Source organism: Aspergillus nomiae (assembly GCF_001204775.2).
Source record: "Aspergillus nomiae NRRL 13137 chromosome Unknown contig00009, whole genome shotgun sequence".
In the NCBI taxonomy this organism is placed as follows: domain Eukaryota; kingdom Fungi; phylum Ascomycota; class Eurotiomycetes; order Eurotiales; family Aspergillaceae; genus Aspergillus; species Aspergillus nomiae.
Genome location: NW_015378064.1, coordinates 193,567 through 218,191, shown reverse-complemented (window position 1 = coordinate 218,191; position 24,625 = coordinate 193,567). Strand labels below are relative to the sequence as shown.

General features: G+C 49.1%; 11 protein-coding genes across 11 annotated transcripts; 8 read left to right on the top strand and 3 right to left on the bottom strand.

The window, feature by feature from the left end:
- Window position 1: 1 nt before the first annotated feature.
- ANOM_000918 (putative 60S ribosome biogenesis protein Mak11) lies at window positions 2–1,384 on the top strand (the record flags this gene model as incomplete). The annotated part of the gene is made up of 2 exons (XM_015546176.1): window positions 2–724; window positions 779–1,384. Coding segments are annotated over 2 exons (1,284 nt in total), but the record flags the coding sequence as incomplete, so codon positions are not given.
- A 648-nt stretch (window positions 1,385–2,032) lies between these two features.
- On the top strand, window positions 2,033–4,244 carry ANOM_000917 (translation initiation factor eIF2 subunit gamma). The gene is made up of 3 exons (XM_015546175.1): window positions 2,033–2,561; window positions 2,626–3,612; window positions 3,677–4,244. The coding sequence occupies exons 1-3, from the start codon at window positions 2,038–2,040 to the stop codon at window positions 3,705–3,707; spliced, it is 1,542 nt and encodes a 513-aa protein (XP_015411740.1). The 5' UTR covers window positions 2,033–2,037; the 3' UTR covers window positions 3,708–4,244.
- A 602-nt stretch (window positions 4,245–4,846) lies between these two features.
- On the top strand, window positions 4,847–6,808 carry ANOM_000916 (zinc metalloprotease; the record flags this gene model as incomplete). The annotated part of the gene is made up of 5 exons (XM_015546174.1): window positions 4,847–4,921; window positions 5,033–5,215; window positions 5,271–6,017; window positions 6,071–6,263; window positions 6,330–6,808. Coding segments are annotated over 5 exons (1,410 nt in total), but the record flags the coding sequence as incomplete, so codon positions are not given.
- Window positions 6,809–6,885: 77 nt separating this feature from the next.
- ANOM_000915 (uncharacterized protein) lies at window positions 6,886–7,394 on the bottom strand (the record flags this gene model as incomplete). Its single annotated transcript, XM_015546173.1, has 2 exons — window positions 6,886–7,282; window positions 7,345–7,394. 2 exons carry the CDS (start codon window positions 7,392–7,394, stop codon window positions 6,886–6,888), a joined length of 447 nt encoding a protein of 148 aa, XP_015411738.1.
- A 395-nt stretch (window positions 7,395–7,789) lies between these two features.
- ANOM_000914 (mitochondrial 54S ribosomal protein bL34m) lies at window positions 7,790–8,290 on the top strand (the record flags this gene model as incomplete). The annotated part of the gene is made up of 2 exons (XM_015546172.1): window positions 7,790–7,860; window positions 7,966–8,290. 2 exons carry the CDS (start codon window positions 7,790–7,792, stop codon window positions 8,288–8,290), a joined length of 396 nt encoding a protein of 131 aa, XP_015411739.1.
- A 493-nt stretch (window positions 8,291–8,783) lies between these two features.
- On the bottom strand, window positions 8,784–12,120 carry ANOM_000913 (putative zinc metalloprotease; the record flags this gene model as incomplete). Its single annotated transcript, XM_015546171.1, has 3 exons — window positions 8,784–8,969; window positions 9,030–11,101; window positions 11,154–12,120. Coding segments are annotated over 3 exons (3,222 nt in total), but the record flags the coding sequence as incomplete, so codon positions are not given.
- Window positions 12,121–13,008: 888 nt separating this feature from the next.
- Window positions 13,009–15,683, top strand: ANOM_000912 (uncharacterized protein; the record flags this gene model as incomplete). The annotated part of the gene is made up of 4 exons (XM_015546170.1): window positions 13,009–13,170; window positions 13,267–13,762; window positions 13,814–14,819; window positions 14,870–15,683. 4 exons carry the CDS (start codon window positions 13,009–13,011, stop codon window positions 15,681–15,683), a joined length of 2,478 nt encoding a protein of 825 aa, XP_015411745.1.
- Window positions 15,684–15,963: 280 nt separating this feature from the next.
- ANOM_000911 (WD repeat WDR12/YTM1 family ribosome biogenesis protein) lies at window positions 15,964–17,498 on the top strand (the record flags this gene model as incomplete). Its single annotated transcript, XM_015546169.1, has 2 exons — window positions 15,964–16,090; window positions 16,162–17,498. The coding sequence occupies 2 exons, from the start codon at window positions 15,964–15,966 to the stop codon at window positions 17,496–17,498; spliced, it is 1,464 nt and encodes a 487-aa protein (XP_015411742.1).
- A 300-nt stretch (window positions 17,499–17,798) lies between these two features.
- ANOM_000910 (mitochondrial 37S ribosomal protein uS13m) lies at window positions 17,799–18,340 on the bottom strand (the record flags this gene model as incomplete). The annotated part of the gene is made up of 4 exons (XM_015546168.1): window positions 17,799–17,843; window positions 17,907–18,173; window positions 18,240–18,278; window positions 18,338–18,340. The coding sequence occupies 4 exons, from the start codon at window positions 18,338–18,340 to the stop codon at window positions 17,799–17,801; spliced, it is 354 nt and encodes a 117-aa protein (XP_015411743.1).
- Window positions 18,341–18,664: 324 nt separating this feature from the next.
- Window positions 18,665–20,180, top strand: ANOM_000909 (peptidyl-prolyl cis-trans isomerase B). Its single transcript, XM_015546167.1, has 6 exons — window positions 18,665–18,835; window positions 18,910–18,987; window positions 19,052–19,068; window positions 19,128–19,231; window positions 19,289–19,433; window positions 19,510–20,180. Exons 1-6 carry the CDS (start codon window positions 18,725–18,727, stop codon window positions 19,679–19,681), a joined length of 627 nt encoding a protein of 208 aa, XP_015411690.1. The 5' UTR covers window positions 18,665–18,724; the 3' UTR covers window positions 19,682–20,180.
- A 1,496-nt stretch (window positions 20,181–21,676) lies between these two features.
- ANOM_000908 (DEAD/DEAH box helicase) lies at window positions 21,677–23,951 on the top strand (the record flags this gene model as incomplete). Its single annotated transcript, XM_015546166.1, has 3 exons — window positions 21,677–21,706; window positions 21,803–22,024; window positions 22,100–23,951. The coding sequence occupies exons 2-3, from the start codon at window positions 21,822–21,824 to the stop codon at window positions 23,949–23,951; spliced, it is 2,055 nt and encodes a 684-aa protein (XP_015411689.1). The 5' UTR covers window positions 21,677–21,706; window positions 21,803–21,821.
- Window positions 23,952–24,625: the final 674 nt, after the last annotated feature.

Genomic DNA, 24,625 nt, shown 5'->3' with positions numbered 1-24,625 from the left:
GGATTCTTCCACTCACTCGTCCGCAGTACAATTCGTTGATACCTTCTTGTTTGAGGCTCATGCATCCGCCATCCGCTGCCTCGCCTTGTCCCCTCGACCAAATGCAGATTCGACCGAGGAATCGCCAAAAGTCATTCTGGCGAGCGGTGCAACGGACGAGACTATCAAGCTTTATTCTTTGTCGGCCGCCTCTCTTGAGGTAAACGAGCAGTATCCCTCTATCCCGACCCTCGCGGGTAACAAAATCCTCGAGAATCCTAAGAATCGAGAGCTTGGCACATTGCTACATCACTCTTCGAGTATATCTGCTCTTCATTTCCCATCACGCTCGAAGCTTTTGGCTGCTTCGGAGGACAACACTATCTCCGTCACCCGGACTCGCGACTTTGCCGTTGTATCTACCATCAAAGCCCCCCGCCCGAAAGTTCAAGGGAGACCTAGCGGAGACACAGCTCCTCCCGGAGGGTCACCGTCTGGTGTAAATGACTTCGCCGTGCATCCCAGTATGAAATTGATGCTCAGCGTGGGGAAGGGTGAGAAATGTATGAGGCTTTGGAACCTGGTCACGGGTAAGAAGGCTGGTGTGTTGAGCTTCAGTAGAGAGATTCTACAGGCGGTTAAAGAAGGCAAGTGGAGTACCGGCGAGGGAAGGAAGATCGTCTGGGACTCTAAGGGCGAGGAATTTGCCGTTGCATTTGAGTGGGGGGCTGTTGTCTTCGGAATTGTGAGTGCTTCATACTCTTCAGCCTATAATGTATGAGTCTAACCATGTCCACAGGATTCAACCCCAATTTGCAGAATATTCCCAACCCCACGGAGTAAGATCCATCAAATGAAGTATATCAACAAAGACCCATCCACTGAGGAGGGTGACGAACTACTTGCTGTCTCAACAGAAGATGGCAGAGTTATCTTCTACTCCACCAAAAAGGTGCAAAAGCCACAAGATGACGATGATTCACCTATCCCTTACGCCGAGGCCGTTGCTGAACTTGGCGGTAAAGCTTCTGGTTTCCCGGGAAGGGTGAAGGATTTTGAGATCTTAAGCTTGAAAGGTGAAGCAACAGGTCCCCAAGACGGTTTCTTGGCAGTCACGGGCAATAGCGAAGGCGTCATACGTGTATGGTACGTGCCTGGAAAAGACCTCGCTGGCAAAGGGAAGAGTGGAAAGACCAGTAAAACCACAGACGAGAAAGTTTCCAAAACCCCTCAGGTAGGAAAACTTTTGGATGCTTATGAAACCGGAAATCGGATTACCTGTCTTAAGGGATTTGTTATGCTGCCTTCGGAGGACCCCTCAAGTCTTTTAGATTCCGAAGAGGAGTTTGAAGGCCTAGACAGTGAGGAGGAAGAGGAGTCTGAGAGTGAAGAAAGTGATGCTTAACCATTTGGATGTCAGTTGATGATTCCAGTTTCTCCTGTATACCCTACGATTTGTTGTTAGACCAGAAGCATGTAAAAGAAAGCCAAATCTTTGCCAGAAAAAGTTGTCTAGCGCCTTCAATCTCTCTATTCATTTTGATTTTCATTTTTCTTCTCTTTGAATATCAAAGTCCACTAGTCTCTCAGGAAAGGCTAATAAAGTCAGGGACGAGTGGGATCGTCCGTCACGAGCTAGGGACAAGAATAGAAGAAGTGAACAATGGAATCAAAGCGAGGAGTTCACTTAATGCAATTCAAGTAACAAATAACTACAGTCCATGGTAGAAGGTCCCCAATCTGTTCTTTAGAAGCCATTCACTCATTCGGAAGATCTCAATTGAGTTGAGTCAACTGGTTAGGCGGTGACTCACAGCGAGAGAGAAAAAAAAGGTCAAAGGGACCTTTCACCGCCCTACAACGCACTCACTCCACTGCACAAAAGAAACAAACCCCACTGAGTGGCCGACCCAAACTGCTATCATATCGCCTCTGTTCCCGCAAGCTGCAATTTTCATCCATCACCACGCTCTCGACCCTCGCCGGTTTTCTACTCCCCCCACATTAGCCTCCTCCTTCCTCCGAACAGCTACTGTATTTGGGTCTAACATAGCAATCATGGCTGCCAACGGCGATTTTTCCGATGATGAATCCCAGCCGGGATCCCCCATGCTTAATGCGAACGGTCATGATGATATTGAAGAACAAGAGCCCCTCGACCAAGAGGAGAAGCCTCTCAAGTCTGCGATGAAGAGTGTGCCCCCTGTTTCCCAGCCCAAGCGGCCGGAGCTGCCCGAACAGCCAGACCCCACTACCCTTGACCTGTCGACCCTGACCCCTCTGTCGCCCGAAATCATTGCGCGCCAGGCCACTATTAACATTGGTACCATCGGACACGTCGCTCACGGAAAGTCAACGGTGGTCAAGGCTATCTCAGAGGTTCAGACTGTCCGTTTCAAGAACGAGTTGGAGCGAAACATCACAATTAAGCTGGGTTACGCCAACGCCAAGATCTACAAGTGCGACAACCCCGAGTGCCCTCGCCCAACATGTTTCAAGAGTTTCAAGAGTGAGAAGGAGATTGACCCTCCCTGTGAGAGAGATGGGTGCACAGGTCGTTATAGGCTGTTGAGACATGTCTCGTAGGTGACTCCGTCTACTATATTGCTATTCAGCCTTAATTGCTAACCTTTTTACTCCCCTCAGCTTCGTCGACTGCCCCGGTCACGATATTCTGATGAGTACCATGTTGTCAGGTGCCGCTGTCATGGACGCAGCTCTTCTTCTGATTGCCGGAAACGAAACTTGCCCTCAGCCCCAAACTTCGGAACATTTGGCAGCTATCGAGATTATGAAGCTTAGCCATATTATTATCTTGCAAAATAAGGTTGATTTGATGAGGGAAGAAGGAGCTCTTCAGCATTACCAGTCGATTTTGAAGTTCATCCGTGGTACTGTTGCTGATGGCTCTCCTATTATCCCCATCTCCGCTCAGCTCAAGTACAACATTGATGCTGTCAACGAATACCTCGTTTCCCACATCCCTGTCCCTGTCCGTGATTTCACCGCTTCGCCACACATGATTGTCATCCGTTCGTTCGATGTGAACAAGCCTGGTGCCGAAATTGATGAGCTGAAGGGTGGTGTTGCTGGTGGTTCCATTTTGACTGGTGTGCTTAAGCTTAACGATGAGGTCGAAATCCGTCCTGGTCTCGTGACCAAGGACGAGAACGGCAAGATTCAATGCCGCCCCATCTTCTCCCGGGTTGTTTCTCTCTTTGCAGAGCACAACGACCTGAAGTTCGCTGTTCCTGGTGGTCTGATTGGTGTCGGTACCCGTGTGGACCCTACTCTGTGCCGTGCTGATCGTCTTGTCGGTTTCGTCTTGGGCCATCGCGGACGTCTGCCCGCCATTTACACCGAACTGGAGGTCAACTACTTCTTGCTGCGCCGGTTGTTGGGTGTCAAGACCGCCGACGGCAAGCAGGCCAAGGTTGCTAAGCTGAGCAAGAACGAGGTTCTGATGGTTAATATCGGTTCTACCGCCACCGGTGCTAAGGTCATGGGCGTCAAGGCCGATGCCGCCAAGCTGAGCTTGACCAGCCCTGCCTGTACCGAAATTGGCGAGAAGATTGCCATCTCTCGCAGAATCGACAAGCACTGGCGTTTGATCGGTTGGGCAAACATTATGGCGTAAGTAATCTTTCTATTCCATCATAGGATTTTCCTGGACGATAGATATCTAACTTTATAACAGCGGTAACACGCTCGAACCTATCCTGAACTAAGCGAGCTATCATGTGCGTGTATATGTAGCTTGACCTTACCGGGCCAGCTGGAAGGGGAATGAAGGAAATCCAAATTTCTGGTTCCCTCTGTTCCTCGGACAATAGGCCTTGAAGGGTTCAAGCTTCATGGGGAATCTACCACAGGAACAAATTAAGGCATCTGTTTTTTACCCATGAATAGAGAACGCAGGAGGACCAATCGCCGTCCATGCTTCTTGGTAGGAGTGTCAAGGGGAAGAACACTTGGGATATCCCGCATTCGCGGCCTATGCAAAGGGTCCCAAGAACCAAGAGCCCATTATGTCCAACGGGTGATGGATGGATTGGGGGGATAAGTTGTTACGGATGGAGTAGGACACTACTTCTTTGACGTGTGTTATGACGCTGTTCAGTGGAAAAATTCTTCTATGTTCATTTTTATTACTTCTTTCTTATTCTTTCTACTTGCGTGAACCTATGTAGGGGCTACATATAGGGAGATGACGAATGCAATGAAAAAGTCAAGCATTGGGTAGATGATTACATATCGGGAAGATGTGAAGGCCTTGCCCTATACTCGCTCTGGTAATAATGAGTACATTTATGGTTAATTTCACAATGGACACTATATCCATATTTCTCCCCGAGGGAGTACTACTCGTAGTATACCTTTGGATAAATACCGAAGTAGACCTATATAACCATGATGATAGGACTGCGATGTCTCTTACTCTCCCACATCTGTCTGGATAATTCAGGATATTAATTTTGAGCTCGTGGTTTTAGAATTAAATACATTGGGGGTATCGCAAATATATACTATGGCTTAGGTGGTCTCTTCATCTATCCTAGCCCTCCTATGCTAAATATAGCTCTACAGAACACCCAGGCTACTAACCTAGCAGTAATTTATTCCTACCGAATTTCAACGGACTATTGGCGATCCACTCAGCCTATTGATTGAATTTCCTATTGTGATTTATTCACAGGCAACCACAATAGGTAAATGACATACACACTGTACATACAATGGATACATTCTTGGTTCCACCGTATCAAAACTGTGTAATGGACTAGTAACAACAACAGGTGACTAAGGCACTCTCCATTCTCCCGCAATACTTCAGAGCACAACTTGTTTGGAATGTTACTATCAACCTGACAAACAACACAGCACTTCCTTGACATTAGGGCAAAGCTGTTGTTGTGTTCACTTCAACATGTATATACTCGAGGTAAGCTCCTTGTCTTAAAAATCTCCCTGAAGAACTCCATGCCTCCGCGGTGACACCTGTCTGGTTATGATAAAGAGCTATAGCTGATCTGGCTTACCGTGGCGGTTATAGCAATTGGCGCGTCTCCTCGACCGCCCGTTCTTCCCATGGAAGAATGTCCTTGTGGGATTCTCTTTGGGGCAATTTGTTCTCGAAGGTCTGCTGTCTCTCCGTCAATATAAGGTCCTGCAGCGAACAAAGCCTCCACAGGTTTTGCAAAATGAGGTGTCTCAGAAGGTCTTCGATCAAAGTCAAGTAAGCATGCGCATCATCCATCCAGGCCCAGCGTCACACCTAACCGCATCTCCAGTCTTACGGTCGCGCGAAAGCGAAGTTCGGCTTCGTTGCTGGTCTCTATGGTCAAATTCAGAATCTTGCGTTTATCTACGGTGATATCCTCCCCAAGCTCTGGGGAGCTAGCGGTCTCTTGTTGGCACAGTACTTCCCTTCTCGGTTTCAGGGCGAAATCACACAAACTCTAGTGTTTCTGTTTGGGTTCAACCTGATTAGCACCATTTTGTCACTGCCAATCTCGTACTACAACACTTTCGTCTTGGAAGAGAAATTCGGCTTCAACAAGCAGACACTCAAGCTCTGGGTTACGGATATGCTGAAGGGTCAGATGCTCGGTATTGTGCTTGGAGCGCCCATTATTAGCGCAGTGCTCAAGATCGTCCAGAAGACCGGTAACTCGTTCTTCTACTACCTGTGGCTTTTTGGTATCTTCGTCCAGGTCTTTGCCATTACCATCTACCCGATCGTGATCCTGCCATTGTTCAACAAGCTATCGCCTTTGGAACCTGGTGACCTAAAGACTGGCGTTGAAAACCTCGCCAAGAAGCTTAACTTCCCTCTCCAGGAACTTCACGTCATCGATGGTAGCAAGCGGAGTGCTCACAGCAACGCCTATTTCTACGGACTGCCTTGGAAGAAGCATATTGTTATCTACGATACTCTGATTGAGAAGAGTGAGTCCGAGGAGGTGGTCGCTGTTCTGAGCCATGAATTGGGCCATTGGAGTCTCAGCCACACCACCAAGCTGTTCGGTATCGCTCAGGTATGTTAACCTGCTTGATGATCGTGTGGGACAGGTCCAACTGACTGTTGTAGTTCCACATGTTCTACATCTTCGCTCTTTTCTCAGTCTTTGTAAACAACAAGTCCTTGTACCAATCTTTCGGTTTCATTAACGAACAGCCTATCATGATTGGATTCCTTCTGTTTTCGGATGCTCTGGCGCCAATGGATGCCGTTGTCAAGCTTTTGATGAACATCCTCAGTCGCAAGTTTGAATTCCAGGCTGGTATGTTCTTCTGTTTTTGTTGTGGTGTGGTTATTGTGCCATGATCAAGGGCTAACAATCATTCAGATGCGTTTGCTGTACAGCTTGGCTATTCCGAGAAGCTCGCCTCGTCTCTCCTCAAGCTCCAGATCCAGAACTTGAGCACCATGGATGCCGACTGGATGTACGCCAGCTATCACTACTCTCACCCGATCCTTTCCGAGCGACTCAAGGCTCTCGGCTGGAAGGGTGGAAAGGTCACGGATTATAAGGCGGAAGATGATGAGAAGCCCGTTAAAGCTGCTGACCGCGAGCTGTGAGCCATTCTGATGCTGCTATCTTTACTCACATTCTCGGTGATTGTTCAGACTTTTGGAAAATTTCGGTTATTCGGTCCTGTAGGACGGGGTTGGTGTTTTTTGTAGAAGTGTGGGAATCCATCATTCAGAAAGAACAGTAATAAAACAAGAAAGAAAACTCCTCTGGTACGCCAAATACAAGATGCGTGGCTTTTGATACCCAACCGAACAGAATCAATCCCATAGCAAGATGATGCCAACAAATCCTTTCAGTCATAGACCCATAACAGCCTCCTTTTTTCCCCTTCTATTTTCTCTCCCTGGCTTTCCCTTTGCCGTCGGATTTACTCTTCGGCTTGGGTCTCAGCCTTCGCTTTAGCCCTCTTCTCTGCCAATCTCCTCTCCTTCTTCTTCCGCTTCCTTTCCTCCTTATCAAGAGCACCGGCCTCCTGTTCCGCATCGTCTACCTCCATCTGTCCCTGCACATCATTCTCGTCCTGCATTACGTCGCCATTCTCACCCTCCTGGAACTTCTTCGCATCCTCCCAATCCCCGTTCGCTCCCACTGGCTGCGCATCTCCCTCCTCCAGCTTGGCAAGCGCCAAATCACGTCCTAGGACCTCGCCCGCCAGGCCGGCCTTCACGCGCTTCAGGTTGTGTATCGTGAGGTTCGGCGCAGCGGCTGTGGTGCGCGAAACGGGGCCATGCTCGCTGATACCGGCGTGGGTTGGTATGCGGGGTCTGTAGCGGCGAGGTCGATGTAGGCAGCGAGGAAGTCATGCGCCGCTGATTGAGAGATGGACTTGGAGTTGAGAATGAATGTTGGGGGGAGGGGCGAGGGGCCTGTAGCCATTGTGACGGTTTGTATGTTCGATCGATGGTATAGAGTCGTATAGTTTTTCTCCTGGTAATGGTATACCGTGCGCAATTGAAAAGAAAGAAAAAAAGTCCGCCTATAAATCAAATATCAAAAAATTGGGTCGTGCATGCGCAAACGTTAAGACAGAGAGAGAGCTCAGGTATATCGAGATCTGAAAAGAAAAAAAGTTGGAGGATGGAAAGGTGGCCCGTGCTCTCTCCGCCGGAGGTTCAATTTTCGTTCCGCCCATCAATTCGATACTCCAAGCGGTCTCTACCTCCCAACCCCGTCAATCAATCTCTCTCCAGATCCCACGCCATCCTTCTTGCTCTTCTTCTTAAACCACGTGGACCATTCTCGGTGCTCACTGTCCATTCGAATTCGCAACAATGCTTTGCTTCCGGTGCAGGGCTATGCCCTCCGCTCTGAGGACGTACTCGTCCCCGATGTCCATGTCGAGGTAGGTATCAAAGCATAGGGCTACCATAACCCTCCATGAGCCAAACCGCATCCCATAATACCCGGCCTCAAGGACAAGCTCGCAGTACTAACAGCTCTAATCCAGATACCTGAGTCCCAAAACCACAACAACCACACCTTTCAGCACCCTCTCCTCACCACTCCGCCCCATGACCAACTTCACCACCACCATCCGTCCCCAACTGCAGACCCTAAGCAACACACAACTCCCCTCCGCGGCTACACCATCCGCCCAACAGACCCGCTCTTTCTCCGCCAGTGCCTCCCTGGCCGGTAAGCGCGCGACCTACAACCCCTCGCGACGGGTGCAGAAACGGCGTCACGGATTCTTGGCCCGGGTGCGGTCGCGTGGAGGACGGCTGATCCTCCTGCGGAGGAGGGCGAAGGGCCGCAAGTCCCTGAGTTGGTAGATGGGCCTCGGGGACTACGTTGATTGCTGGGTGATGAACAACACGCGGGATCTGTATGATGGGGCTGCCTGAGCTACATGGTTTGTTCTTTTGTTCGTCGGTTTTGAGGGCTTGAGGCTTTCTTTTTTTTCGTTGTCGGGGCAAGGCTACTTACTAATGCCTTGGATATAACGGGACGTGATAGTCCTACTGTACCATATACAATGCATTGATCTGTTTTATGTGCGATGTGTTGGGGGGTTTTTTTCTTTCTTTCTGGTAGATATATAATCACAGAGTTCTACGTGTATTAGACGATGGCTTATAGTGCGTAGATACTGGCAGCATTTCTCAAAGAAAAAGAAAACAAACATTAGATTGAGTTTCCTAATCTATGGGTTTTCTATTGCTGCGGTAGTTGCCTGTCTTCGTCTACTGGTCGGTTGTTTCATGCCAAATCTTGATGTATACCATTCCAATCATCGTAAAATATCCGGTTCGTTATTGAAAAACATCACTCGTCGTCATCTTCGTCATCTTCATCATCTTCCGATCCAGTTTCATATTCGTCATCATCGTCTTCGTCGTCGGACTCCTCGTCCTCGTCATCACCAACCTTCAGGCCGTAGTCGTCCTCAAAGTCCTTGAGCGGCTGCACCTCGGGAGTGAAACCGGACGACTGGAGACCCTCCTTGATAGTCTGAGCGAACTGGTTAGCTTTGTGCGCTTTAAACGGTTGGACAGTCAGTTGTTATCATACCTCTTCAAGCACGGTAGCGCAGGTAATAACGATGTTAGCCGTCTTGGGATCAAACAGGGGAAGAATGATGTCCCGGAGCGCGCCCTTAATATCGTCAACGCTAATGTTCCGAACCTGCCGAAGCATCTTCTCCTTGTAGTCGCTGGGCAAGTTGCGCACGACCTGGCGGGTAAAGCTGCCTTGGGCTGCACCGGCAATGGTCGCCTGCTCGTTGGCATAGCTGACCACAATGCTGCTGATCGATCCCTCCAGCATCAGAGGGTCGAACGGAATAGCACCGGACAGATGGTCCTTGACAATCTGCTTGCTTGACTCGAAGGCCTTGTGAGCGTTAGGGGACCGGTACACGTCGAAATTGACAAAGCCAGTGTCGATGTTGTAAGCAAAGTTGGTGCCATATGCCAGTCCAGTGCCACGAACTGCAACCCAAAGAGGACCCTCAACTGCATTCATGTAGGCAATTGCAACCAACAACGCAGGAAGTCTGGGATCATTGTACGAATCAAGGCCCCGAGCGGTTGCGTACGCGAACGACGAGTCAATAGTGGGCATAGGAACCACATAGGACTCTCCACCCAATTTCTGACCGGCCTCGCTCAGCAAAGCTCTTCTTGCTGTGATGGGCTGGAGGGTAGAAATCGCGCCAAGTCGCTCGACAAATGGCTTCCAGGAAGAGACAGGACTCTTGAGTTTCTCAAGATCAGCAATGACCAACACTCGCATGTTTTCGAACTGGAACAGTGCCTTTCGGATTTCTTCCATGCGGGAGACCACGACTTCTGGTTCCTCAGCCAACTGCTTCTTGATCCTCTTGAGATAGCGTGCCTTCACTAGGGTGCTTCGGGCGCGGACTATGGACTCAGCTGCGTAGTGGACCATGACATGCACTGCTGCGAGCATGTCATCGCCACTACGCTTGGAATCAGGCACGTCGGAGAGAAGGCGACTGGTAATTGCTCGCAGTCGCTCCACGTCGAAGATTGAGTTCCAGGACAGCTCCTGAAGCCATGCAATCGCCGTGCTATACTTCTCCAGCTCGACTTGGAAGGAGATACGCAGCATTTCTGAGTTGCCGAGACTTCTGGCATTTTCCATCGCATATCCAACTGTGTCCCTCTCCAATTCAACAACAACCTGTTCGAAGTTGATGGTTTTTCCATCACGCTGAACTGGGAGGTTGAAGAAAGCTTCAGTGTAGATAGAAAGAAGGGGACGAAGTTGAACCGGAACAGACTGAGCTGAGATAAGAAGGGAAAGCTGGACGAAATTGCTAGGAATATGCTCAAAGTGGATAAACAGAGGCATTTCGGAGCCATCGGCGTCTACGAGCTTCTGGGCCGTGTGGTCAGGGCGTCCCGCCTTCAAAGCAGCACCAGATCTGGCCGTGGTAGTTTCCACAAAATGGATTGATTCAACCCCGGGGATGCTGAATTTCTCCAGCATCTCCTTGGGAATCTCCTTGTCGTTCTCGGCTTTTGCTTTTTTGAGCTTCTCAGCCAGCTGCTTCAGGCCTGCTTCACCAAGACGCTTTTTCTGTGCTGCCACTCTGGCTTCTTCCTCCTTCTTTACCGTCTCAGACATCTTCATAGATGGCACGCCCAAAATAGTGACATGGGGAGCATCCGAAATCCATCTCTTAATGAAACTTCGCCATTCATTCTCACTCCACTTCTCCAGTACGTCGTACTCTTTCAAAGTCGCAACATCCAGGAGAGTCGAACCATCCCTCTTTCCAAACAGGAAATCCGAGATAACGTACTCGGCGAGGGAGGAAGCGGAGCTTTCAGTAGAGAATTTCCAGGTCCGCCTTTGTCGGTCAATACATTCTTTGAGATAGTTCATGTCTAGCTCTTTCTCCATTGCATCCTTCAGCACTTCGAAGAAGCGCTGTTCCACTTGGGCTAGCTTATCGGTTTCCACACTGGTCAGAGTGAACCGAATCTCAAGAGAGGGGTGGTCTTCAGTGGCATAGTAGACGGCACTTGCCAGTTGTTCCTTTTCGACAAGTATGTTGTCTAGGAGTGAAGCGGATGATCCAGCAAGGTACAAAAGTGTAACATTGAGGGCCCCAGCTTTTAAAGTGTGAGCATAGTTGCGAGATGAAAGGGAAGGTTGGCTGCTTACTTTGAACAGGATCTGTAGAATCCGGTCCCAGGAATCTGATCTCGATCTCTCCAAAAGACTCATCTTCTTCGGGAAATTCTACCTTCTCCACAATAGACTTTTCCAATGGCGGGGCCTGTTTGGAGTCCACCCATGGTCGCTTGAACGGAGCATCTGGACTTGGGATCACATCTAGAATGGTATCTTCAAATTTGTCCAGTGTCTCAAGCATATTGGCATGGTCGACCTCACCCGTGATGATCAAGCACAGGTTTTTCGGTTGATACATCTCTCGGTGAAATTCTCTAATTCTCTCTGCCGTGAGAACGCGGAGCTGCTCCATCATACCACCAGTCTCATAACGGAAGCCCACACCATGTGGGTAAGTCAAACGACGAGCACTCAAGTCTATAAGTTCTGCGGAGTTATTCTGCACACCCTGCATCTCAGAGTACACAACGCCTGCATCGTTTCCAGTTCCGTCGACGTGATGTACTTCTGTGTAGCAGCCTTCGTCTGTCAAGGTTGGAGCTATTACATGCTCGAGGTATACAGGCAGAATCTGTGCAAATCCTTCCCAGCCTGCTGTGTCAAGCGTGTACGCCGTATGGTCTGTAGCTGTCCAGGCGTTGGTACTAGAATAAACCCGCGTAGCGAGCTTATCAAGAAATCCCTTGTATCTGTAATTACGAGAGCCCATGAAGCATAAGTGCTCCAACGTATGCGGGGCTCCGGAATCATCATGGATTTCCGTGGCAAGGACAAAGTATCCTGTTACTTTAGGGCCTTTTTGGTCGATGACCACGACCCGCATACCAGTTCTCTCAGATTCATACTGGACAAATTCGCTTGGCGAGTAGTCCGGTTTGAATTTCTGTAGTAACTTGAAATGGCTTTTCTGACTCGGGGACATTTTGCTAACCGACCCTGAATACCTCTGACGATGTATCTTAAACCCAGAGTCTGCGATCGTTGTTTGTGACAATGATCTGTACAGGGGTCAGTAGGCGATACTATATAGCGACGCTAGACCACAAGATAAAGCACGGATTTCACTACTAAGTCAAAGCAAACTAAGATACAAATAGGACATTGAAGAAGCAGGTCAAAGTGAACAGCATCCACAAAGCATGCGGAAACACATTCGGTGATATAATACCCCCAATGGGTAAACAGTGGCTTTATGCCACTTGATTGAAGAGGGGCTGTTTCCACTTTTTTGCTGGCTTTTTTTTTTTCTCTTTTTTCTTCTTTCTTCCCAAAAATAGCGAGCTGACGATAGGAACTTACATGGATCGAATAGGGTTTGCCCAAGTCAGGCCTCGTAAGAAGAGTCGGGACAGCACGATGGACTCTGCTTAACAGTTGATATTAATGTTACAAGGACGTCGTGGACAGTTTGGCCGCAGTTGGGTTTCGGTCCCCTCGAGCTGTGACGGAGAGTGGAGTTTGGGTCCCGTTGTTTTAGAGGATCACCACGCCAACAAATGCTCAATTACACATGTAGAGATACTCAGGACATGACCTCTGCATAGGTCAATGAGAGTTAGAAGGAGTGAAAGCAAAAGAAATAGTCATAAGGAGCAACAAAACTAAGTCATTAACAACTCATAGTCCACAAAGATTCCTCCAATTGAATGGTCGTGAATTGGGGCCAAGGCGGTGAAAGCGATGAAGTCACATGGGGTTGACAGCTTGTTTCCTTCTTCTCCTCTGCTTGCAGCTCCCAACCATTCCAGGCAATTCAATTTTCAAGGGGCTTTCAATCTGCAGACAGTGAGTAGCGGATTGGGTCACTCGCGTTGGTTCTGTCCTCGGAGGAGCCTTATCATTCGTTGACGAACGGCGGAGCTGGTCGTAATCGGACACGTTCGCTATGGCCCACAAGGCATCGGAGCAGGAGATATGCCAGTCAGTGCTTGGTTTTGTAACGGAGGGCACCTACCCAACATCTGAGGATGTAATTGCCGCGGAGTTTCCGGTATCTGCTCTCGCAAGGGAGCTAGAGCTTATATCAAAGGCAAGGGAGGAAGTGGAGGTGAGTAGTACCAGTTGCGAACCCCGCGCTGCGGCCAGCGCGATTGCCCTTGCGACTAATCCACGATATACTTATTTTTTTTGTCATGTCAAATAGGCGGAGATCACTGCACTAAGCCGGGACAATGACTTTGACGCCGATGGATGGATTTCGCAAGCAAAACAACTTCATGCAGACATCGAGCGATCTCGTGTCACTGCGAGGGAGATCGTCGCGCAGCATGAGAATACAAACCCTTTACAACTGAAGGTTGAAGACGCCGCTGCCAAGTTTCAATTGGTTGAAACTGAAATCGCATTCAACCAAGCTGTAACGCACACACTTGAGGAGGTACAAAGACTATGTCAACGACTCGATGCTGGGCGGGCCATCCTTGGAGAGGGCCAGGTGATGGACGCAATCGAAACATTAGAAGCGACCGAGGAGGCCATAAGAAAAGACAATCTCTTTTCAAACACCACTGTCATGCACGTATTATTAGAGAATGTCAGCGAACTGCGGAGGGAAATTGCGGAGTCCCTCCGTGCTCGCTGGAGCAAGCAGCTGAACGTTAACAGAAAGGAGAGTATCTTGACACTCTTGAATGACAATGGTAAGAATTTCCCCAATCCTGGATCTCACAATTTCTTGCTGAACCAAGCAGGACATTCATTGGAAGAAACTATCGCGGCTCTGGCCCACCTTGATATGCTCGCGTTGTGCAAGGATAAGTTCGAGAAAGACTTACTTGCTACCCTTTTCGATCCTATTCTACTGCCTGCAGTTGAAGGGCAAAGCCGTGGTATCAAGATTGGAGAGTCTTCAATTCAGATAGAATCCCAACCATCGAAGGCATCAGTGTCTGAGGTTTTGGACCGCCTCGCCACAGCCTTGGGCTTCCTACGCCAACACCTTCCAGCAACAGTCTCGGACTCATTTTCGGATTCACTCATCCCGACACTTTCATCGAAGGTGATATCCTTCTGGCTGTCTTCTGCGATACCAACAGACCTTGAAGGTCTGAGTATGTTCGAAGACATCTTAAACTACGTTTTAAAGTTTACCAATACGTTGGAGACATTTGGGTGGCAGGGGTACGAGGAACTTGTTTCTTGGGTCAATCAGGCCCCTCGTTTATGGCTAACCAGGCGTCGAGTCGATTCATTGGACCAAGTTCGCAAAGTCCTGGCCGCTAGTCAGGGTACCACAAAGCAGGTAGAGCGTATTGAAAAAGAGGAGGTTTCTGGTAAGGATGAGGTTCTACTGGATAATACGACTGACGATTGGGATGCTGGCTGGGATGACGAGAACGAACACGAGACCGCAGCGAAGCATTCTGGAAATAAAGAAGACGAAGAGGATGTCAGCGCATGGGGTCTTGACGACGATACCGAGGAGAACACAGCTGAAACGAAGCCTGATCCATCTGCTGAAGATGACGCTGCCGATGCTTGGGGCTGGGGAGACGAAGATGAGGAAGAGCGGCCCGATGATGCACAGACTAAAAGTACAAATGGGGGCAAATCTGTCAATGGGAAAGATTCGGCACATGATTCCTCTCCCCGGGAGGTCACATTGAAAGAGCAGTACACCGTAACCGACATCCCTGATTCTATCCTCGAAATCATTCAGCAGCAAATCAAAGACTCTGAAGCTATATCGCAGCCTATGTACGTCGAGCTTGACTTAGATATCCGCACATGCACTGACTCCTTTCTAGGCATTCTCACTCCCGCGTTGTTTCCTCTGGTGCAGGCCTTCTTGCACTTCCCACCTTGATACTCGCCATGTTCAAGGCCACGGCGTCATCGTTCTACGGCCTTAAACTCAACTCAGGGCAAATGTACTTATACAACGATAGTTTGTATCTTGCTGATAAAGTGCGCAATCTCTCAGAGGAACATCAGCTCACCAGGCTCCATGCCGATATCGATGCGCTCGAGAAGTGTGGCAAATTCGCCTACAGTAGAGAGATGCAAACGCAACGCACCATCGTCACAGACCTGCTGGACGGCGCACAAGGTTTCAGCCAATGCTCTGAGCAACCGTTCCTGGGAGAATGTGAAAATGCAGTTAGTGCAACTGTGGACAGAATCCATGACGTTTACAAGGAATGGCAACCGATTCTGTCACATTCCGCACTACTTCAGTCTGTTGGTTCTTTAGTTTCAACAGTTATCAATAAGATCATCATCGAGATCGAAGAACTAGGTGATATATCGGAGGCTCAGTCCCAGCAGCTTGTGTCGTTCTGCAACCAAGTATCTAAGCTGGAAGATCTCTTCATGCCAGAGACAACGGACGATAACGCACGTGTACCAATGACCGCTGTCTATGTACGAGATTGGTTGAAATTCCAGTACCTTATCAACATACTAGAAAGCTCGTTGGCCGACATCAAGTTTCTCTGGCTAGAAGGCGAACTACGCCTAGAATTTTCGCCTGAGGAGGTGGTTGACCTTATCAAGGCTCTTTTCGCAGAGTCTGACTACAGGCGGAAGGCAATTGCAGAAATTCGACGAGTCTCGCGATGATAGGGACGGGTCACAAACGTATTGTATATAGAAGTGGAGTATAATTTGATAGGCAATTAGACCATACCATCTACAGAGTTTAGAGCTAGGGCAAAGAGCAGTAGTTATACATAGTTCTTGTAGGCTGACTGCGGGGGATCTCCGCGCACTGCGCAATTGGCCGCACCGGTCGCCGTATTTTTCCTCAGTTTGCGCAGTTTTTGTCCACTGCGAACCGATTAGATTTTCGACAACGCCGCTTCAGACTTCCCAGTTCCATTTGTCCTTCTACGGTTCCAAAATGAGCGAGGGCTCAAATTCCACTTCGGCTGCGGCCTCTGCGCAGAGGCAGGTTCGTGTGCAGCTCACTAGCAAACAAGAAGACATTGCATTACCTGAGAATACCGGCCCGATTCTCGTTCCCACAGGTGAGATTATCTTACGCCAGGTCTCCCATTTTTCTAGCGTCTGTGTTTCGTACAGAGATCTAATTATGTAGGTCTTCGAAGATATGCACTCTCCACGTTGGTGAACAATCTCCTTGGCAGTGACAAGCCAATTCCATTCGAGTTTTTGATCAACGGGTCTTTCCTCCGGACTTCGATCGATGAATACCTGACTGCCAATGGTATTTCTGCGGAAACTACTCTAGAAATCGAATATGTGAGAGCCTTGATTCCACCTCTGCATATTGCATCGTTTGAGCATGATGACTGGGTAAGCTCGGTTGATGTGCTTTCCGCGACATCGCCCGCCGCTTCGTTAGCCTCTGCAACAATTGGCGCAGGCCAAGAGAAGATCCTCTCCGGCAGCTACGATGGCCTGCTTCGAGTGTGGAATATGTCATCTCAAATAATTGCAACCTCGCCATCTGCCGCTGATGGAGGCCATACCGCATCTATTAAAGCCGCCAAATTCATTTCCCCAAATTCGATTGTGTCTGCAGGTCTCGACCGAACAGTGCGTCTGTGGAAGTACTCTGAGGATGGCGATGGTTTCTCGGGCAAAATAGCACCCCAACTCGAGTTGTATGGGCACAAGGGCCCTATCAACTCATTGTCTGTCCATGCCCCTTCGAATCGCATCCTTTCTGCCTCGTCAGACCACAGCATAGGTTTCTGGTCAACCAAGAAATCGGATGCGCCAGCCGCTCCAGAGGATTTATTGCCATCTGCAGCCTTGAGGAGCTCCAAGAGGAGAAAGTTGAATTCGTCTGTGACCATCCCGCAACGAGGACCCTTGGCACTCTTGTCCTCTCACAGTGCGCCTGTGTCGGCTGCAATTTTCGACTCCAATGATTCCACTGTCGGTTATTCGGCTTCTTGGGACCATTCCCTGCGTACATGGGATCTTGTAACCGCTACACTTGTGGATACTCGGACAACAGCTCACTCGCTGCTTTCACTTGAGCACCTCCCTGAGCACCACCTCCTCGCCGCAGGTACCTCCGCTCGTCATATCACCCTGATCGATCCTCGGGCGTCCGCAACTACAATTGCAGCCATGACTCTGCGAGGCCACACAAACGCAGTTGTCTCGTTGGCTCGTGATCCTAACAGTTCCTATGGTCTCATTAGTGGAAGTCATGACGGTACATGCCGGATTTGGGACATCCGGGCCACGAAGACGGACAAGGATGGCGTGGTTGGGGAAAGTGTATATTCCATCTCCCGCAAGAGCCTGGAAGAACAAGGTAAATCTGAGGCCAAGCGTGTTGGCGGAGAGGGCGTCAAGGTTTTCGGTGTGGCCTGGGATGGAACAGTAGGCATTGTCAGTGCGGGTGAGGACAAGAGGATTCAGATCAATCGGGGCGAAGGCGTCTTATCTTCTGCGTAGAACAAGTTGCACATATGGGCCTGGCGTTTTACTATAGGATGAAAAGTTGAGACTCTTTAAATTTTTTTTTTCACTATCATACAAGTCGATGTCCTTTCAGATGCTTATAGATCCTGTGAGACATAGGGACGGGATACAGCAATCTTTTGGCTGCACATTCGTTCTCTGGATATAGTACATCTCATAAGTTTTTAGACTGTAGCTGATACTCAATTCAAGAAATTAAAATTAACGCCATGCCATGCCCCCCACATAAAGATCGCGAGGTCCAACAAGATACAAACAGCCGCTGCAGTGAGCTCAGAGCCTTCTCTCCATACGATTGAGCTTGACAGCAGTTTTGATCTATACAAACAAGCATTAGCTCATCTACTTCCTGAGACACAGGAATATGAGAGTAAAACCAACCTGAGTTCTTGTTCTCTGTCCACGAACTGGGAGCCCCAATGCATGCCGTCTACCCCGGTACGTACCCGTCTCCTTCAAGCGCTTTATATCATCCAGGTATTGTCTGCGAAGGTCGTTCTCGATTTTCATCTCAGACAAAGCGGCCGTGATATCGAGGACCTGCTTGTTTGCCAGCTCGCCAACTTTACATGTAGGGTGGATGTGAAAGCGGGCTAGAAGGCGTGACGAGCCAGTGTTCCCAATGCCGAAAAAGGACTGAAGCGATGTCTGGTGAAAGTGTTAGATTTGGTAAGGATGCGATGGTGCATTGGTTGCTGGAGTGCTTGCCTTGACGAGGTTCCGCTCAGGGAAGTTCACGCCCAGGATGAAGACCTAAGTGACCATTAGCCGTGAGTCCTGAAGGATTTTATATATGACTAGAAACAGCATACCATCTTGCCTGACTAGATGAATCCGGTCTGCTCGAAAGGGGACAAACTGCACTCCGCAATTGTTCCTCCGGCGCAATGATTGATCTCCGGAGCGCGGAAGAAATCACATCGCAACAACATTCCTCCGGTTTGATTGCGGTATATTTCAATACACCAATGGTAAGATTTAAGCTTCTGGGGCGAACTTACACCATATATGGGAGGAAAATTACACAAATCTCAGCTCAAAATACAAACGTTGCCTGCATTTGGAATGATGGCATCTTGGCATCTCCGCAATTGAAAGCTGGCCCTTCAGTCCAGTCCCGCGATTCTTCCTTCCACTCCAATTGTACTGTCCAAGTCATTGTTGGAGATCTCCAGGAAACGGAGACAATCTAAGTCATCATGAACTTCAGAAACCTCTTCTTATCGTTTTTCTTCGTTCTGGCTGTTGGACTGGCTCTGGTCCACGCCGAGGAAGCTAATCAGCCCCGTGGCCCGAAGATCACTTCTAAGGTAAACACCCTATCCTTATCGCTCTTGATGAGTGTTGCTTCTCTTCGTGTATACTCATTGGTCATTCCGGATAGGTGTACTTCGACATTGAGCATGGCGATAAGCCTCTGGGCAGAGTGGTGCTCGGATTGTACGGCAAGACCGTTCCCAAGGTAACGATCCTTACTGCCTCCATACCTTGCCTAGGATTATGCTAATGAGATTTTTCCTGGACAGACCGCTGAGAACTTCCGGTATGGGCTATCTTGATATTAAATCTGGATATTTTGTGTGCTAACATAAAACGCTTAAGGGCTCTCGCCACCGGCGAGAAGGGCTTTGGTTACGAGGGCTCTACCTTCCACCGTGTCATTAAGGAGTTCATGATTCAGGGTGGTGACTTCACCCGCGGTGACGGTGAGATTCCCCTAGTCAAAACTGAATAGCATAGCACATGCTAACGTTCTGCATAAGGCACTGGCGGAAAGTCCATCTACGGCAACAAGTTTAAGGATGAGAACTTCAAGATTAGGCACACCAAGAAGGGACTCCTGAGCATGGCCAACGCCGGCAAGGATACCAACGGCTCTCAGTTCTTCATCACTACTGTTGCTACTCCGTATGTATCTCCTGCAGTGATATTACGCCCTCATTAAGAGACCAGCGGAGAAAAACCATGCTGACGAGCGGAACAGATGGCTCGATGGCCGCCACGTTGTTTTCGGCGAAGTCCTTGAGGGTTATGAGGTGGTTGAAGCCATCGAAAACGTCCCCAAGGCCCCTGGCGACAAGCCCCAACAGGTGGTCAAGATCGTCAAGAGTGGAGAGCTGGAGTCCGAGGACAAAGGTAGCCACAAGGAGCTGTAGACCTTCTCCGGGTCAATTTTTGGTTCTTGGAAGAGTTTGAAACGTGCTGATAGTTCTTGACCTCTAAAGAAAACATCGCTATCACTGAGGAGCCATCGGAAACTCCAGCACCATCTTCACCAGCACCTGCACCCGCATCAGCAAGCGCTTTTGCTTCCTCTTATTCTTTTTCTCTATCTGGATTTGTAGTATTTCTTGTTGCCGTTGCCCTCATAGTGATCTCTGTTCGGAAGGTCTGCAAGGCACGGTGCCAGTGCAAAGCAAATGATGAGAAAAGCGTTGTTTGAAAATAAATGCAGGATGACGATTTCCAAGAGTTGCTGCGGAACAACTATCCAATTAGATTCAAGTTTTACCGATATAATTTGACCGGACTCCGTAGAGGGTAACTAAAACTAGTTTCCATCCATTACTCCCGTCACTAGCATATATCCCCCGTAGCGTCTAACGCGCTTTGTGTGTTCTCAGGCTTTTTTTTCCATAGAAGCGGTCAGTAACAGCTCAGCAACTTGGTCGTGGCAAACCTTGTCAGGTGACTGGTTACTGCCAGGAGTGGCAAATGTCAAATTCTGCTTCTCCTGGGACATGTGGGAATCTGCAAATGCAGAGTGGCTATGTGGATATATGTATTTCTGTTTTATGAAGATCTTTTTCTTACACTTTTGTTCTGCTGGGCGCTGTGTACTACTACTGTAGAGAATGGTATGTACAGTATATACCCGATTGGATTCTTTGATGTCTTTTGTTGTTTTATTTCCCTTTGTGTTATTTGTGTATGTGTACGATCAGATATAACAACGAAAGGGAGGATAGAAAGACATGATCATCTTTGTTCAGATGATTCCTACTCCGTATACACTCATGGAAACCCTGTACTCTAAGTACTTTGTGCTATCATTGGCGATAATCATTACTCTGGAGTACATCTGGGTAAGTAATGTACCGATTCAACCAGTGGTTTTCATTGGAACCCCTCAGATTGGTCCGAAGGAGGTCACTAGTACTTGCTTCGGACCCCTCCAGTACAGTACCCAGTAATCAGTAGGTATCTAATGGATGGTACTCTGTAGTCTCATACCAAAATAATATTGAGATACATGATTTGACAAGTTTACTTAATTATTATCTAATTGATCTATGAAGGATTATTTATTCCAAAACTACAATTACCGAAGCATGTCACAAAGAAAGAAAGGAGATCCAAGATACTTAAGGAGGTACAGAATACGGTCGGTTGGTTCCATTGAAAAAACTGCAAAACCCTTTTTCACAGTGACGGCAAACATTGAAAAAAGAAGGCCAAAAAAAAGAGACTCGGCCCAGCCCATAATTACCTATTGGCGCCGCAACTTACCCTTTTTTTTTTCCTCATTTGCCTTCGCTTCTGAAGTTTTTACCTTTTTTTTTTCCTTCCTTGTCTTTGTAATCCACGCTGGATGTGCCAATAAAAAACTACCCCTAAGACAGATTTTTTTGGAACCGCATGCAAAATACCCAGAGCGAGTAGGTACCAGTACAGTCCGTGGTAAGTACACACAGGTTGGTGGTCACTGAGCGTGACTGCAAACACTAAATTAAGTCAGGCTTTGCCTCACTTCCTCTCCTTCTCCCACAAACCTAATCTCTTCCTCTTCCTTTTTCAAACCTCCTCCCCTAATCCAAATTGGTTTTCCTTTTCTTTTCCACATATTATCAACTTCTCTTTTTTCTCTTTCTTCCCCTTTCTTTCTTTCTGCAATTTAATAGAGGGTTAGATCTGGGAGATCGCCTTGTTCAAGTTTCCAAATCCCCAAATCGTTTTTTTACCTTTTTCTTGTTGTGTTACTCATATTCGATCCATCTGGATCGCCACTCAATAGAGAGACACGAGGATACTTTTCTTTACCATCTTCACGTTTCTCTCCTTCCCTCTAGTCCTGTACAAACACGAATCTCGGGCGCTCTTTTTCCATTTTGACGATAAGCAGATCGCGCTTCTGCTCCCCGGGTTTTAAAAACAGCACTTCTTTTTTCTTTCCCTCTTTTGTACGTCCATATACCACCATCTCATTTCCGCGCCAGAAAACCCGCATTCCACCTGTGCAACTTGGAATACATTGCTTATCTGTCATCTCGGGATAGTTAGTGAAATACCGCAAAGATGGCCGACGGCTTGAAGATGGGAAATCTTTCCCTCAACGAATCTCAGCATGCGCCTGCCCCAAACTCTTCCGTTGGTCGCGCTGCCTACATCCCTCCCCATCTCCGTCAACGCCAAATGGGTGGTGCAAACATGGACGGAGCCCCCGCCGCTGCCCCCCCTGCCCCTGGTCCTAGCGGCCCTGGCAACTCTTGGGGTTCAAGGTATGTATTTTTCCTGGATTCGCCTCGCAGCTTGCTCTCTGTTGTGTGCGGGTTACTGACCATATAATCTTACAGAGGCGCTCCTCGCGGTGGCAACTGGGCCAACGCTAGTGCTCCTGATTTCAGCCCTCGCGGTCCCAATACCAATGGTAATACCGGCTGGACTCCCACTGAAGGTTCTCGCCGATCATTTAATCCTGATGCTTACGGAAACCCAGGTCATGGAGGCTCTTATGGCGGAAGCGGAGGCAGTGCCAGAGGCTCCGGAGATGGCCAGTGGCGCGACGGCAAGCACATCCCTGGTCCCGCCAATGCTCGCGTGGAGCGTGAACTTTTCGGCGTGCCCAACGATCCCACTAAGCAGAACACTGGTATCAACTTTGCCAACTACGACGATATTCCCGTGGAAGCCTCCGGTCACGATGTTCCCGAGCCCGTCAACGCATTCACCAACCCTCCTCTGGACGACCACCTGATTGAAAACATCAAGCTCGCTTACTACCAGACTCCTACCCCGGTGCAGAAGTACTCTATTCCTATCGTGATGAATGGCCGTGACCTGATGGCTTGTGCCCAGACTGGTTCTGGAAAGACTGGTGGTTTCTTGTTCCCAATCTTGTCTCAGGCCTTCCAGAACGGTCCTTCCCCGACTCCTGCCCCGGCATCCGGCCAGTTCAGCTACGGCCGTCAGCGCAAGGCCTACCCAACGTCCCTTATCTTGGCCCCAACTCGTGAACTTGTCTCTCAGATCTTCGATGAAGCCCGAAAGTTCGCTTACCGCTCTTGGGTTCGTCCCTGCGTCGTCTACGGTGGTGCCGACATTGGATCTCAGCTCCGTCAGATTGAACGCGGTTGTGATCTTCTGGTTGCCACTCCTGGTCGTCTCGTAGATCTTATTGAGCGTGGCCGCATTTCTCTTGTCAACATCAAGTACTTGATCCTGGACGAAGCTGATCGCATGTTGGACATGGGTTTCGAGCCTCAGATCCGCCGCATTGTGGAGGGTGAAGATATGCCTCATGTTAATGACCGTCAAACCCTGATGTTTTCTGCCACCTTCCCTCGCGACATCCAGATGCTGGCTCGCGACTTCCTGAAGGATTATGTTTTCCTCTCTGTTGGCCGTGTCGGCTCAACCTCTGAGAACATCACCCAGAAAGTTGAATACGTCGAAGATCACGATAAGCGTTCGGTTCTCTTGGATATTCTCCACACTCATGGCACTAGCGGTCTCACCCTCATTTTCGTTGAGACCAAGCGCATGGCCGACTCTCTGTCGGACTTCCTGCTCAACCAGCGCTTCCCTGCCACCGCCATTCACGGTGACCGTACTCAGCGTGAGCGTGAGCGTGCTTTGGAGATGTTCCGTTCCGGCCGTTGCCCTATCTTGGTTGCTACTGCTGTCGCTGCTCGTGGTCTTGATATCCCCAACGTTACTCACGTTATCAACTACGACCTGCCTACTGATATCGACGACTATGTTCACCGTATTGGTCGTACCGGTCGTGCGGGTAACACCGGTATTGCCACCGCCTTCTTCAACCGTGGCAACCGCGGCGTCGTTCGCGATCTGATTGACCTTCTCAAGGAGGCTCACCAGGAGGTTCCGTCGTTCTTAGAGAGCATTGCTCGTGAGGGCAGTGGATATGGTGGCCGTGGCGGCCGTGGAGGTCGTGGCCGTGGAGCCAACGCCACCCGTGATATGCGTCGGGTGGGCGGCGGTATGGGCGGTCCTCCTTCCTTCGGTGGCAGCAGCTACGGCGGTCCCAGTGCTGGCTATGGCGGTAGCTACGGTGGCGGCGCTCCCTCTTACGGTGGTGGTGCTGGTGGTGGCGGCGGCGGCGGCAGCTACGGCTACGGCGGCGGCAGCGGCGGCGGCGGCTATGGAAACCCCTCGGGCCCTACTGGACCTTCCTCCTGGTGGTAAATCCGGGGTTGTGCCCGTGGTCTCTGACGAGGCCGTCAGGTCTGATTGGCTCCATTTATCTTCATTTGCCTTTCATTTGACGGATACGATCAGAACGAGCCCTGAGTTGTTTTTTTCTTTTTTGTTTTATCTCAGGAACGGCTTTGTCATGACTGCCACGACTTCCTTTTAGATTTTTTTTTGTTCTTCATCGTCTTGTTTCATTTTATCACGTCGAGTTATCGGTGTTCTCTATTTTTGAGCATTTCGCAGATTTCGTTTGCTTGTTCTCGATTTTAGACATGGTCTTATGATGCGGTCCGATCTCACCATGTTGCTGCTCCTGGTTATACCCTTTATGTAATCGAGAGCATCTTGGTCGGCATTGCATGAACATCATAGATTGCGTTGTCTTTCTCCTGCGACCGCTTCTGTCAGATACCCTTTTTGTTCTCAGGCGGCCATATGGAGATCCGCTTGAACTATGTGCGCCGAGCAGGAGTGCCGGCTTTTCGGTTTCAGAAAAGTGCTTTTTATGGTTTCATCTGCTTGGTGCTGTGGCAACGCATCGACCGTGTCTTGCAAGATAGATCTCTTCCTTTTTCGGTATCTCATGGCGGGTTATTTCCATTTCCTTATTTATTTGTCTGAACCTCCGACATTCAAGTTTCACTTCTTATGCATGCGTCGCTACT